Raw genomic sequence first — 13,863 nt, forward strand, 5'->3', positions numbered from 1 at the left:
AAAAAATAGGTGGTTAGGTAAGGACAAATGGACAGCTCTACACATTTGGCAAGACCAATCAACATAGGAGTACTGGATGGAAATTAACTGTCTTTTTAACATTTTTGTTAAGGACTATCTGTTAAAAGGTTGTAGTAGATCATAAGCTGAACATGTTGTGATTCAACAGTGTCATGCTTTCAAAAACAAACATCATGCTAGATTGTATAGCAGGAGACGGCTGTTTATACAACACGAAATATAACTCCTCTTGGTCCAGATAAAGCTTCACCAGCAGTAGGATCATACCTGGAGATCTGTTTTCAGTTATGATTTTTTAAGTAACTTTTTTTTGCAAGGATAACTTTAAAAATGCTCTCCAGGCACATGGACATGTTCTAAATTTAAAACGTCCTCCACAGAGTAGATACAAAAAGCAAAGTGTTCTTAACAGAATAGAAAAGGTTGGTTTCATTTTAGCAGGATCAAAAATTCAAAGCATCTCTGTGTCTTCACAAATGCTTAAGGCTGAAACTGTTCCTTTCCATCTGCTAAAGGCTCAGTTTCCATTCTCTCACTTCTGTAATGAAATACAAATTTATGACCATTCAGGACAAAATTCTGTTGCAATTAAAGTGGAAAATTTTGGCATGCCAGCTCTGTTATCACAGAGCAGTTTTCTAACTTTAGAGCCAAAACTTGGATCCTGCTGAGTCGCCAGAACCCCCTGAGAATGACTGAGCGCCCTTAGGTTAGGAACTTACCTACTTGCTTTACTTGTTCATGAAACCTAGTCTCTCAACTCAGACAACAGTAAAACTTGGAAATTTTAATTTTGAAGATATCCTTCATTGTAAAACAAACTGTATTTCTAACTAAATAAAGCAAACCACAAGGGGAGGTTCATAAGTATTCTTCAGGAGTCTGTTAATCAATTAAGCTCTACTGTGACAATTAGGATGATGGTCTATGAATAGGGAGCTTTGAAATCCCTTCCTTTTATTATTTCATCAGTTTCAGCTGAAAAATTAACACACAAACAGGACCTTTTAGAAAAAATCCCCTTGTACTTCTTGTCAACGTCTAGTCCTGTGTCATTTCAATAACTTTACAATTGGCATGTTGCTGAAGTTAACGTTTTGAGTTAATCTGCTCATCCAAAGAGTGCAGGCTACTTGGGCTTGATTGTGTATCACACAACCTCTCTCACACTTTCTTTTCTAATACCCTGAATGGAAGATACTGGTAATAGGCTGCTTGATTCTTGTGAAGAAAAGAAAATGACTATTCTGTGAGTAGTAAAATCTGATTTATCAGCTCAAACAGCAGAGTAATGGCAGTGAGATCCATACTGTACACGAGAGACGCATCCCCACATAGTCTGCCTGTGGAATGCCGATATTATTTGAAACTAGCCACTTTTTTCCGTGCCAGAGGGAATACTGAACCTCAGGCTGCCGGGAGTGTATTTTTGAGATCAATTAGCAGCTTTTCAGGTACAAAGTTCAATCAGCTTCTTCTGCAGAGCATACTTGATAAGATAGTACTGACAGATAAAGTTAAGGCTTCTCCCTGGCAGCTCACACTGAAATGACATATACTGGCATTGATACGACTCACAGGAACTGAGGATGGCATGCTGCATAACTAACCTGTCATATGCTGTGCTGTGAGCTAATGTGTCAACAGTCTGCAAACTACGTTGTAGCATTGGAAGCAAGTTAAAATACCAGGCAGCTACATGATACGACATTTACCACCTGTCCATTCCAACAGGAAAAGTGTCACTTCATCTTACAACCAGTGCTAAATTTATAAAAACAAATTCAGTGGTAGGTAGGTATGTAATGTTTGCTATGTACTATTGGGTTTATTCTGCTTTGTAGGAAAAAGAATTTAAAAGCTAAAGTGCAATGACATCCCACCGTATTTCGAAATAGGCTGCAAAACTTTATTCAACAGATGCGCCTTTCCTAACCTTGTCCAAAATTCTCTTTTATATCTACACTATTTAAGAGATGCATGACTTCTTTCATTTTTGAAAACCAAATGTCATAATTGTAAGGGCATACTACATGCACACAAGTTTTTAATTCACATCTTGTATTTTCAGTAGTTAACATTTGTATAATGTATAATCTGTTCATGTAAAATAAATTAATTATCTACCAATGATAAATATATAGCAGCACATTAGTACCAGTAGCTAGTTTGAAGCTGGTTTATAATTGTCTGTATTAATTATGACACAGGTAAGTATGAAAAATAATTTTCAAAGAGATGACGACTTTTATTAAAGTTTTCTGATTTTCAAATACAGTGCATTGCATTACTACTTATATTAAAGCAGTGTTCATTACTAATTAAAAACATAGTTATTAGTATCCTATTTCTTGTCTTCTGACACTTCTTCAAAATCCTGCTTTTAATTTTTGCATATTTATAAAAAAAACTAAGTTTCATTGTTTTCAGTAAGGGAGTGTTTTAAAATCAGTTTAAACCGCCGCAAACTGAATGGGCATCTGGCTTATAAGGACTTAACCTTCATTAGGCTGTAGCTGCGAGTCAGTTGTTATTTTGGATCAAGCTAAGACACTTCAATGCAATGGGTGTCCCTTTCTCACAAAAAAGATGTTATAGTCAAGGTTTTATTGTGGCAGTGTCAGGTTTCTAGAGAGGAATGTTTTCGAGTTAGATACATGCTCCCAAGATTTTGTCTTTGGAATTCTTATGGTATTGACTATAATTGCAGGAAACGTGAAGAGGAAAGTAAGAGAAAAGAAGCCAAGCTGCAGAAAGGGATGCAGAACGTGGAACAAAATAGGTTTCGAGTACAACAGAATCCTGCAAATCGAGAGAAGACTACCAGCATCTCGCAGTTACCTAATAAACCAATTGATATACAGAATAAGAGACCTCTCTCCCTCAATGCTTCACAAATTCAACCAGGGAGAAACAGTAGAGGTTCACCTAAAGCTTGTCACAACAAAGGAACACCAAAGGAGAGTTGCCTGTCAGCAGAGCCTCAGAGTGAAGGTCGTAAAATCAGGCAAGGTTTGTAATCTTTTTTAATCGTCCTGATTATCTTTTTTGTCCATATCTGGAGGTGATTTTTATATAGGACCTGTTTATCTTTCTATCATTTCTTGTTCTTTCATTATTTAAGCAATTCATAAAGGACAGAGTTAGAGACAGATTCTTTTACTGCGTGTGTTCTGCCAACTTAAGCAGTCAAAAACACCAGCATCTACAGCGTCTGTAAAAATACCTAAAATATGTGAGAACAGGTTGTTGGGAGTTGTTCTATTAGTTACACTGTTTGGAGAAAATGAGATTAAAGATACTTGGCATATCTGTGGGATTCTTGAAGAACATTAATGGATCAATTGTAACTCTTGTTTTTAAACAAGGTTAAAATGAGGGTAAAATTGTTCTAAGTGACGTCTCTAGCATACAGAGGGAGCTGTTCAGGCAGCTTCATTCTCCATGACAGAGTTCTCCATGATTTGTCTTTGAAGTCCCCTTGCTGAGAACACTCGATATTTTTTGAGAAACGAGACTGTTTTTAGAAATTATACTATGAAACAGCATGTCAAAGCTCTTTCTTTTACTTTTTGTGCCCTGCTCCACTCCTTTGTTCTATATGTAAGTGCATCATCAGTTTATCATCATTTCTTGACCACTCCTATATCAGTTTTTGCAAGATAAACATTTTAATAACATTGCGATCAGTTCTGACTTCAGCCAGTTATAGGAGCCCATGGCTCAAATCTTTCAAAACTGGTCATGTTAAATCATCTTTGTTATCATTAGAAGCAAAAATTGGATTAGTGGTTTATTTAAGGTAAGTTGCACAACTCCTTCTCAAATGTAAAATTATTGCTAATTCCTCTGGAAATTCTGCTAATCAGAATATTACAATAATCCAAAGAAAAAGAAAGTCAAAGACCTGTTCCTACTGAATTGTTTTACCTAGATTTCTTTAGCTTTTACATGGAAATGTGTTGGTAAGCAGAATACTTGACTATATTTTCATAGAAAAAGCAGACGTATATATTTTAGCCTAACATATACTGTGATAACTAAGTAATCATAAACAGAGGTGTTAAAAATTCTAGCAAGCTTTATCTGCATGTGTATTAACTTTATATTAATTAAAATATTCAGATGGCAAAGTAAAACCCATAAGAATAATCACAAACAGTGGTTGCCAAATGAAAAATGGATAGTTGTAATGAACACAATGAGGAGAAATTGGTAAGTATGGAAAAAACAGAAAGGAGAAAGGAGGATGTGGGGAGGATTGGGACAGTGAAGGGGAGAGAAGAGAAGGACAAAGAAATTATAAAGGAGGAATGAACAGCCTTTTCTTTTACTGACTCCTCTATCCATTCTTTGCCAAAATCTTCCATTGGTTATGCCAATGGAAACTTCATTGCATCAGTCAGACTCCCACTGTTTCTTGGAACAAATACAATGGTTTTGCACTGAGAGAATGACCTAAGGAAGTAGGTAGTAGGTAGTCCATGGGAAACATGGATAAGGGTCAAACTGACTACAGAGATCAGGACTGAATTTGCCAAATTTTCTGCAGATGATTCTAATATTGATACTTAGGTTTGAAAAACCGCATTAATGTTCAGTTGTCTACACTACCCTTCACAGTAACCTTGGGAATTCAAACCGGCAGCAAATGCTAACAGCATGTAGCTTGGACTTTTGATTGAAGGCTTCCCCGAAGTTGGAGATTTCCTGAAGTAGCTATGCCAGAATAATTTTTCCATGTTGATAGTTTTAAAATCATATGGGCTGTTGCCTGGACATTTTTTGCTTTTCAATATATCTTTAAAAGCAGAATATAATTTCTGCGAAAGATAGAATTTTAAATAGAAAATTCTTCACTATTGTTTATTATGTTTCTTCACCATGAGTGTTGAGAATGAAGAGAACAAAACTCTTTACTCAAGGTTCTTCTGAAAATACATGATAACATGTCTACTCCTTCTACAGTGAGACCAGTTTACCTTCAGAGATTGTAAAGAAAGCACCCTCTTGCCCAATCCAAAAAGCCCGTGTTTGAAATTAAATGCTATGCCATTTTTACATAAGCATTCTCTTTTTGTTATGGGAATGAAGCCAGGAAAGTTGGCGCAGTAAGGATCAAATCATGAAGTCGTCTAATCAGTTCTCATTAGGTGTTTTAATCAATCCTCTTGTGACCAAAACTTTAATGGACTTAATTGGATGTTTTATTGGAATTAAATATAAATTTAGATCCTGTGGGCTGGCACTTAGAAAGATTTTCAGCAATTGCAAATAGATCTGCTAACAATATAGGAAAACTGTGATTTAGTTGGTGGGTCTATTCTGATCTCTTCTCCACTCAGAAATCCTCTTTCCTATGTATGTTATTTCATTTGCCTTAATTATAGTAGTAACAGGTAAGTTCTTTTTTTATGCTCTGTACTTGTTATTGCTTGGTCTTCCTATCTAAGAAAGTTTATTTCAACCTCCAAAGATGATCTAGAATACTTAAATGATGGGTTTTTTCCATTATCCAGTTATCCAGTTGTTCAGATTGGGAAGTTTTGCATTTACTACTTTAACGACTTAAATGTGTTACAGTAAACGCATTCTACATGCCATGCGTACAAACCAGGTAGCAGGTTTTGGTGAGTTGAGTATGACAAGGCCATTTTTAAAAGGCTGTGTTCTTTTTCCTCACAACTGTAAAAATTAACTTGTTGGGACATCAAAGTAGTGTTGTGATGGTGCTGGAAATTTCATACATTTGAATTGACTGTCAGCCCTATACCGTTTTTATTGATGGTACTGGCAATTTTGTACTTGGCTTCATTAAGAGTGGGATTATGCCCACAGAAATCTTTGCTTCAAAAGGCACATTTTTTAAATTGCCTATTCCCCTGGGGTGATGAGGGAGAGAGAGGGACTTTCCTTCTTTGTTCTGGGAGATTAAAATAGATTAAAAAATAATTAAATTAATAATATATTAGAATAGATTAAAATAATGGACTTTTTTCTCTTGTCCCAGAACATGCAGGGCTAATTACCCATATGGCAATCATGTATAAGTTAGAATAACCTCTCAGCCCATACTGGCCTGTCACCATGATAAATCTTCTCTGTTGGAGACATCATTGATGATAATCCTGAGTTTCTTCTGTATAATCTGTTACTCTGCCATATTCTGTTATCCAGTCAAGGGAGTATCCTGTAAAAGTGTTACAGTGAGGATAAATGTAGCATGGTTTTACCAGGTTTTGGATAATCCAGAAGATCTTCTGTGATTCCATTATATTAAAGATATCTTTCTTTTCTTTTTCCCCTCTTACCTACCCTTTAACACCCTGTCTGTTACATTTCGTCCTGTCTGGTCTATTTTCTCATTCCCCTGTTAGTTTCCTAACAAAATAGAGGGTGGATGGTAGATGGAGATTTTCAGTTTTGCACTCCAGTCTGGCTTCTGAGCCATCCTCACAAGAGTGTTTAGGAGCAGCTACCACACAGGATTTGTTTTCCCACCCTAGTCTTGGAAAAGTAATCTTGCAGCAAGGGAAAAATGGGAAGGGCTTCATAGTTTCATTTAAGATGTCAAGGAAAGTACCGAGAAGCCAAGTGCTCTGGGTTTCCTGGGTCTGTGGGTTACCCTGTTGGTCATCGTGTGCCAGGATGCAGCGTGGCTAGAGCAGAAGTTTAGCAAATAAGCTTGAAACAGTGAAGGTCTGTTACAGTGTCTTCACTGGAACGAGCAGGTGTGTTCGTGGGGCTGCATTCCGGCGCCACGTGGTGAGCTGGTTTCTTTGGAGAACACCAGTATATTCAGGTAGGTGAAGAAATGGTTTCTCCCTGTGGACTTTTTTTAGGCATCTAACTCAAATGTAATGTGAGAAAGAAAAATACTTGTAGAACAGTAAGCAAATGAAGACGTTTGGGACTGTACTGTTAGAGGCAATCGTGTCCTCTTCCGATTCTTCCTGCTTATACATTTTTTTCATTGAAGTAAATCCTAATGTGCCTCAAAGGTAACTGAGCAAAAAAATTGGAGACATAAACTATGTTTTGCTGGATCAGAGACTGAATGTTGGTTTCCATTTCTCTGTCTAAAGATTCGTTGAGGAAACACATCAAAAGCAAGTCGAGTTGTGTCCATTTCCACTGTGGCAAAGCAAAAGAGGGAACAAAAGTTGAAGTGAAACATCAGGTTGCAGCTGCTACGGAACTGGATGGAGAAAAGCACAAGGAGCACACTGTCGAGGCAACGGGTACTTGTGCTCGGAGGAGCAGAAGGCATACTTCTGCTTGTAGGACTGCTAGTGTTGGGGAAAAATTAAGAGATCAAAGTCAGTCTTCATCTGGCAACAGGGACCACTGTGAAGGAACAGCTGTGTTCTTCTGCAACGTCAGCTGTACTGGTGGAATTGCAAGAAACTCAAAGCAGTGTGAAGCTTCTTCCAAAGGCAAAAGGCATCAGCAGAAACCCAGAAATAAAGAGGTAAATGATGAGCGATGTTCACCAGCTGGCTCTAGTAGACCAGGAAGTGCCAAAACAGTATTTGTAAACACCGGAAATGACAGCGTGCATGCTGTAGAACAAACTAACAAAGTGGGAAATAACGAATTAGCAAAAAAGGCCTCCCCTTTATTGTCTGCTGAGGCAGGACCTACCGGAACTGTGCCAAGAAACCCAGCAGCGTGTTCTGCTCCTGATGACAGTTTGAACTTGGAAAAAACAGGCGTAATTGGATCCAGGAATGCGGATGATCAGTTATGTTCTGTCACATGGCAAAGTACAAATATTGAACTAATCCCTTTAGAGATTCGAATGCAGATAATAGAAAAAGAAAGAAAAAGAAAGGAGCTGTTTCGGAAGAAGAACTATGCTGCTACAGTCATACAGAGGACATGGAGAAGGTAAGACTACTGTTTCAGTAGCTACAGAAGAGTGACATACAAGTACATGTAAATTACATTAGCCTTGTCGGCAATGGGCTTTATTTGGTCCTTTTGCTTACAACATTACCAGTGATAAATCAGGAATTCAATAATCTTTCACCAAACAAGTGGAAGTGTGTTCCAGTCACCTAGAATTACATTAGTAAGTTCATAAAAAGTGCAAGGTAAGTGTTGATTTTTAATAACTGGAGAAGTTACTAAACTTCTGTTTCAAGCACTGATATTTCTTTAGGGAGTGCCGATCAAGATTTGCCTAAGCCTAGAGTTCACTGCTGTCGTGTGCATTAGCAAACTTGCACATGTAGGGATATAGGTTTTTTTTCTGGAAAAAGGTTTTTGTAACCAGATCGTTCAGCACCATTTACTGACACACCTGATATTGTACTCTGACCTGACTTTTAACTGGATAACCAAACCACAGGAGGTTTGGAAGCTCGGATAGAGTTTGTTGCCAAAACTTGAAGCTAACTGGAATAACTTGATTCAGCAGGAATGACTGCTCTGCAGAAAGGCAGACAGGAGGGAGCAAGATGTCCTAGTGTTTGCTTTCCACTATGAGTGGCAGTTGTAGGTGAAGCATATAATATGTACGTAATTCTTATTTCCTATTTTTAATTGAAATTTTCTTCAGTTTTTATGTGGGTGCAGAAAACTATAAATTGCTGATTTTTACTAATAACTGATCTTTCCAGGTCTCTCACTAGCCTAACAATTTCATATATGTTTTTATATTTCTTAGTTTTCAATTAAAGAAAAGATAACAGGGAAGTTCCTTTGAGAACTCAACTCTCACGCCCTATGGTATAGTTCAGTAGTGATGCAAAAATTGTTCCCCCAGTGAAACTGTACCAAAGGGAGCAGCTGGCAGATGTCTGGGAGTGCATAGAGGGCAGTAACGTCCTTTATACTAATCTCTGGGAAACCTGCAAGTTTCCTGCAACAGCAGAATCGGGTCGTAATGCCCAACTGCCTGCAGAATAAATGCTGAGTTGCTGGTAGACCTCTCTTCTTCTGGGTCACGCTGGAAGCTTTGGTTCCCTCGCAGAGAAATTCAGAGGGGCTGTTTCTCCCCTCTGCTGTGCCAGGAGCAAAGTACTAGCTGTCTTCCCAGTGCAGGGCAGCGTCTGCATCCAACCGCCTCAGCCACAGCGTGGAGCAGAGGGGAGCACTCGGCAGCTGGAGCATCAGGGTCTGCTCTCTTTGTCACCACATCCAGCCACAGGAGGCAGCCAGCCTGGGCTGTTTAGCCACTCCAGTAACGTCCTCTGGGCTACATCAAGCAAGGCCAGGACCAGGAGTTAAGAGCGCGCAGTTCTGAATGGTTATTGTACAAGACTGCTCTTTTGACAAGAAAAGATCTTGTGGCCAAGAACCACGTAGCTCTGAAGGGCAGTAAAGAGGCATGAGGTTGTGCTGCCTGCTTACAGTGATGCTTCCAGGCTTAAAAAATGCTCTGTTTCTTATTTTGCAAGGTGGAGTGTTACTTGTGTTCCCTATTGCACAAAACACCAGGGAGCTAAGAGACAAGTATTACTAGCTGCTTATTCGTGGAGTTTTGAGAACTGGTATTTCTGCCGTTGCTTTTTACAGTTAACTTAGGAGGTGTCTTGTCTTTCTCAGAAAGAGCTGACGCTGGCCATTACTAGTGAAGGGACACCAGACCAGACGCCCGATGGTCCGAGCTGGCAGTCCGTTTGTTCCTAAACTGAAATGTGGCCATTTAAACATTTGTGTTGGCTCAGCAAATACTTCTGTTTGCTCCAGCTCTTTTACTGATCAGTCTAAATACTTCTCAGCGTGAGGTTGGGTTTGCAGTCCAGTAATATTCCAGGTTATCTCTTCACTGTTGTTGGAGTACAAAAGTTACACTGGCTTTTGTGAATGCATTCCTATTGCAGTGAAAAGTTAAAAATTTGGAACATGGTATTTTTAATTCATTTTGAAGCCTCTTTTTTGGTGAAAATTCTGACTTTTTTGTACAGTATCACCTATTTCAGTACTTCTATCATATTTGCCCTCCTTTTGCTATTTATGCACCCAGCTCTGGGGTTCCCAGTACAAGAAAGGCATGGACCTGTCGGAGCGGGTCCAGAGGAGGGCCACAAAAATAGTCAGAGGGCTGGAACACCTCTCCTATGAGGCAAGGCTGAGAGAGTCAAGGTTGTTCAGCCTGGAGAAGAGAAGGCTCCGGGGAGACCTCATTGCAGCCTTTCAATATATAAAGGGGGCTTAGAAGGAAGACGGAGAGAGACTTTTTACAAGGCCTGTAGTGACAGGACAAGGGGCAATGGTTTTAAAATGAAAGAGGGTAGGGTTAGCTTGGACATAAGGAGGAAATTTTTCACGCTGGGGGTGGTGAGACAGTGGAACAGGTTGCCCAGAGAAGTTGTGGATGCCCCATCCCTGGAATGTTCAAGGTCAGGTTGGATGGGGCTTTGAGCAACCTGATCTAGTGGAAGATGTCCCTGCCCACGGCAGGAGGGCTGGACTAGATGATCTCTGAAGGTCTCTTCCAACCCAAGCCATTCTGTGGTTCTGTGATTCTGTGCCGTATTTGTCATCCCCACGCTGAACTGCAAAGCAAAGCAGCCACTTCTTCTCCCAGTGATGCACCACTTCTGCCATCAGCACTCTCTGCTGCTTGCTAGAGGCTGAATAAATATTGCCTGCCTTCCCACATTTTTCCAAACGCTATGTAAGCAGCTCAGTGATGGCAATGTCCTCCTTGGCCTTCTTTCTTTTCTAATTTAGAGCCCGAATCCTTGTCTTACGTGTTCAGACCCTTTTCGATATCAAAAGCTAAGGTAAGTCAGGAGTAGGTTGGGAGAGTATATCCATAAGTGATACTGTTGCTTTTGAAGGCTGTGCTGTTTTCACTTAACACCAAATGAAAATCCTTACAGAGGAGTTGGCGCATGCCATAGCTTTCAGTCAAAGCGTAAAGATGGGTAGTGAGTGCTTGCGCAAATTTCCTCACAAGAACTGGGATCTAAAGCCTTGTGTCGAGCTAGCTGACCTGTGTAGAAGTCTTCGCATTCCATTTAAAGTTTTGACTATCTAAAGATTTTGGATAGATCTTTCTAAACTATCCACCTGCTGAAACAGCAATTGTGTTATGTCAGCAAGAAATGCATGCACTTACTTACAACACTTTCGAAATTGTGGGGATTAAAGATTGTTTAAATGACATTTGTTATTTAAAGAATTAATAAAGAAAAATAAATACATTTGTTCTGTTTGCAAAACTCATATTTTATAGAACACTAACGAGGATCATAAATTCTGCAAGGCTGCAGGAGAGATTAGTTTGTCAGTTCCTCCACTGTCATTCCATTACGTCTGCAGACAGTTTACTGTTGCTAGAGCTTTGATGGAGTTCATAAAGTTTGCAGCAATATCATAATGCATTTATTTCAGTGAATGTTTTGATGCAGAACACAGAACAGTTCATTGGGCAGCGATGCTGAGGTGAGAGCACTACACTGTTACGAAGCGCCGTGCTTCCCTCCTGCATTGTCTCTCCCAGGCCCACCAGTTCTGCCGCCTTTTCTGCTTACGCTTCAAGCTCAGCGTGAGCTTTATTGTCCAAGTGTTTTGAAAGTCAGATGGATGATGAGAGCTGTGAAATTGGGCCAGATTTCCTCCTCCCAGTTTCCATGCTATTAATGTTTATTTTTAAAAAGAAGACAGTTCTGCCTCTTCCTTTGAAGCAGAGTTCATATATGTCTCAAAAAAAGAGGCGGTGTGGGTATTTTAGGATGTGGATCCCAAGTCAGATGGTGGCACCTGCCTGCCAGGAAGCCACGGTTAGCATTTCCAGCTAGCTCATGCTAGGCAGCTGTATGCGCTGACTGCTACTATGTCAGTTCTTCTGACGCTCTCTGAAATACCTCATTTCCCATCCACTGTACACCGAATTATAGTTCATAAGCAGGTACCTACTGTGTGGCTGTGGGTCCCCCTCAGTCCTGTGTTTGTCTTTTGGGTTCAGGCTTGCACTGGTAAATAGCATGTACTTGCAGCCAGCAGTAGAATTGTACATCGTTAATGTAGAATTCTACATTAGAAACATGTAGAAGTACATGCTTGAGTTCTGGCATTTCTCTAAATTAGGATTAAATACATTTGTCTCACTCTACAAATTTTATAGTTGTTATTTACTTACTGAAAGTTTATTGAGAGCTATTGTGACCTACAACACAATGGTACTGGTCTACTTCAGTATATTAAACTTGCCTTTCTCGGGAAAATGTTTCAATTCCCACAGTCCACAAACTTTATAAATGTAGTCCTCAAAAGTGTATTTTAAGGTGTGTGGCTTGCCAAAGGTTAATTGCTTATCCTGCTCGCTGAGGCTTACAGATTCTGTGTCTGGCTTGCTCTCTTGGGGGGGGGCACTGAGACCTGCACCGTTCTCCAGGGTCCGCAGTGAGTCGACAGAAGGTGGAAATAAGTTGGTTGCTGTCACTGTTGCTCTCCTGCTGGAGTCAAGCTGTATTTTTTTATATATTGTTGCTATACGCATACTTTACCAGCAGTATTTTTTAAGATTAGAGCCTCTGTAACAATGAATCTGAATACCACTTGCCAGCTTTGTCATTCTGCACATACATTCCACGTTTCTTTTATGTGCGGTAGTTTTGTGGACTAAGCATTGGCTATTTTGTTAAGGCACCACATCAGATTCGTAGAGCATCAAACTTGGTCCCATTCTTTTTTCTCAATAGGATCAGAACGATCTGTTACAGGAGAGCTGAATTAAAAAAATGTGCACACGCTTTAAAGATAACTGCCTATATCTTCTCAGTGTCAGAGCTTCACGGCTGTTTTCTTGTTGCTAAAAACTACCAGAAGTTCTCTACAAACATGAAATCACAGCTGCGTGCAAAGGGGGAGTGCCTGTGAATGGGTCATTTCACATATCAGCAAAGGCTTCTGGCAGTAATTGCCGAATTCCAAGAGAATAGCTTAGTATTCTTTCCTGCTCAAGTATAAAACAGTCCCCCAATTGTTTTTCCTGCAGCGGTATTCACATAACCCATCCTTAGCTCAAGTTATGTTAGCAAGTCACTGTAATTGTGCCCCCACCCTTTACTTTCTCTTCCTCTCTTACCCCGTTGAAAAGTTCTAAGTAAGTGACATGTTACGTAACGAAACTGGATCATTCTTTTTCTTCTGTCTCTTAATAATGCTCCTGTTCTGAATTCATACAGCGCTTTGCAACTTGCAGGCATTACGGACATTTATTGGTAAGATGCAGTTGCTCCCCACGTTTGTTATGTACTTTAATGAGCTGTGTAACAGTACATGCCTGAATTCTGAAGCTTCACTAAATTAAGATTAAATACGTTTGTCTCACCCAGCAAATTTCACAGAGGTAATTTACGAAGCTTATTGAAGGTTTAAAATTATTGGGGCTGTGAGTGAGCATATCACCCCCCTTTGGCATTCTATTGTGCTTTTATGTACTCATTTGCTATATACGGCTGCTGTTTTGTTTGAATTATATAGTTCATTGGCTTATAACATATTTAATCAATTTGTATCTAGTTGTGCTGTCTTTTGTTTTAATTTAGAACTTGTTGCAGATGGAGCAACAGAACAAAATCACCTCTTTCTCCCTCCTTCCTCATTCCCTTTACCACAGCATCCAGTAGAAGCCTTTCTGAATGCTGGAGGGGATGATGATCTATGTTTTTTGGCCTGTTACCAAACACTTATAATTAATCTTTTACAAGTGTTACTCAGTGTTCATCTGTGACGGGTTTGTAGTGGGAAGATTCAGAGTTAATTGCTAGGCCAGTTAATTGACTTGTGAGTGTGAAATACCAATATCTTATTGAATACTTATATCTGATTCAAGGAAAAAAGTGAACAACTCCTTGTTGCCATTAGCTGCCAAAGTGGGAA

At 39.5% G+C, this 13,863-nt stretch overlaps 1 protein-coding gene across 7 annotated transcripts in view; it reads left to right on the plus strand.

Moving 5' to 3' along the window:
* Window positions 1-13,863, plus strand: part of INVS (inversin) — a 105,090-nt gene that overhangs the window by 85,191 nt on the left and 6,036 nt on the right. For all 7 annotated transcript variants that reach the window (XM_076330140.1, XM_076330145.1, XM_076330143.1 and 4 more), the window contains 2 exons: window positions 2,732-3,033; window positions 7,107-7,911. In XM_076330140.1, coding sequence (XP_076186255.1) covers window positions 2,732-3,033; window positions 7,107-7,911 — 1,107 coding nt within the window. The remainder of the gene's footprint in view (window positions 1-2,731; window positions 3,034-7,106; window positions 7,912-13,863) is intronic.

The sequence above is a fragment of the Aptenodytes patagonicus genome, chromosome 2, assembly GCF_965638725.1.
Source record: "Aptenodytes patagonicus chromosome 2, bAptPat1.pri.cur, whole genome shotgun sequence".
NCBI lineage: Eukaryota > Metazoa > Chordata > Aves > Sphenisciformes > Spheniscidae > Aptenodytes > Aptenodytes patagonicus.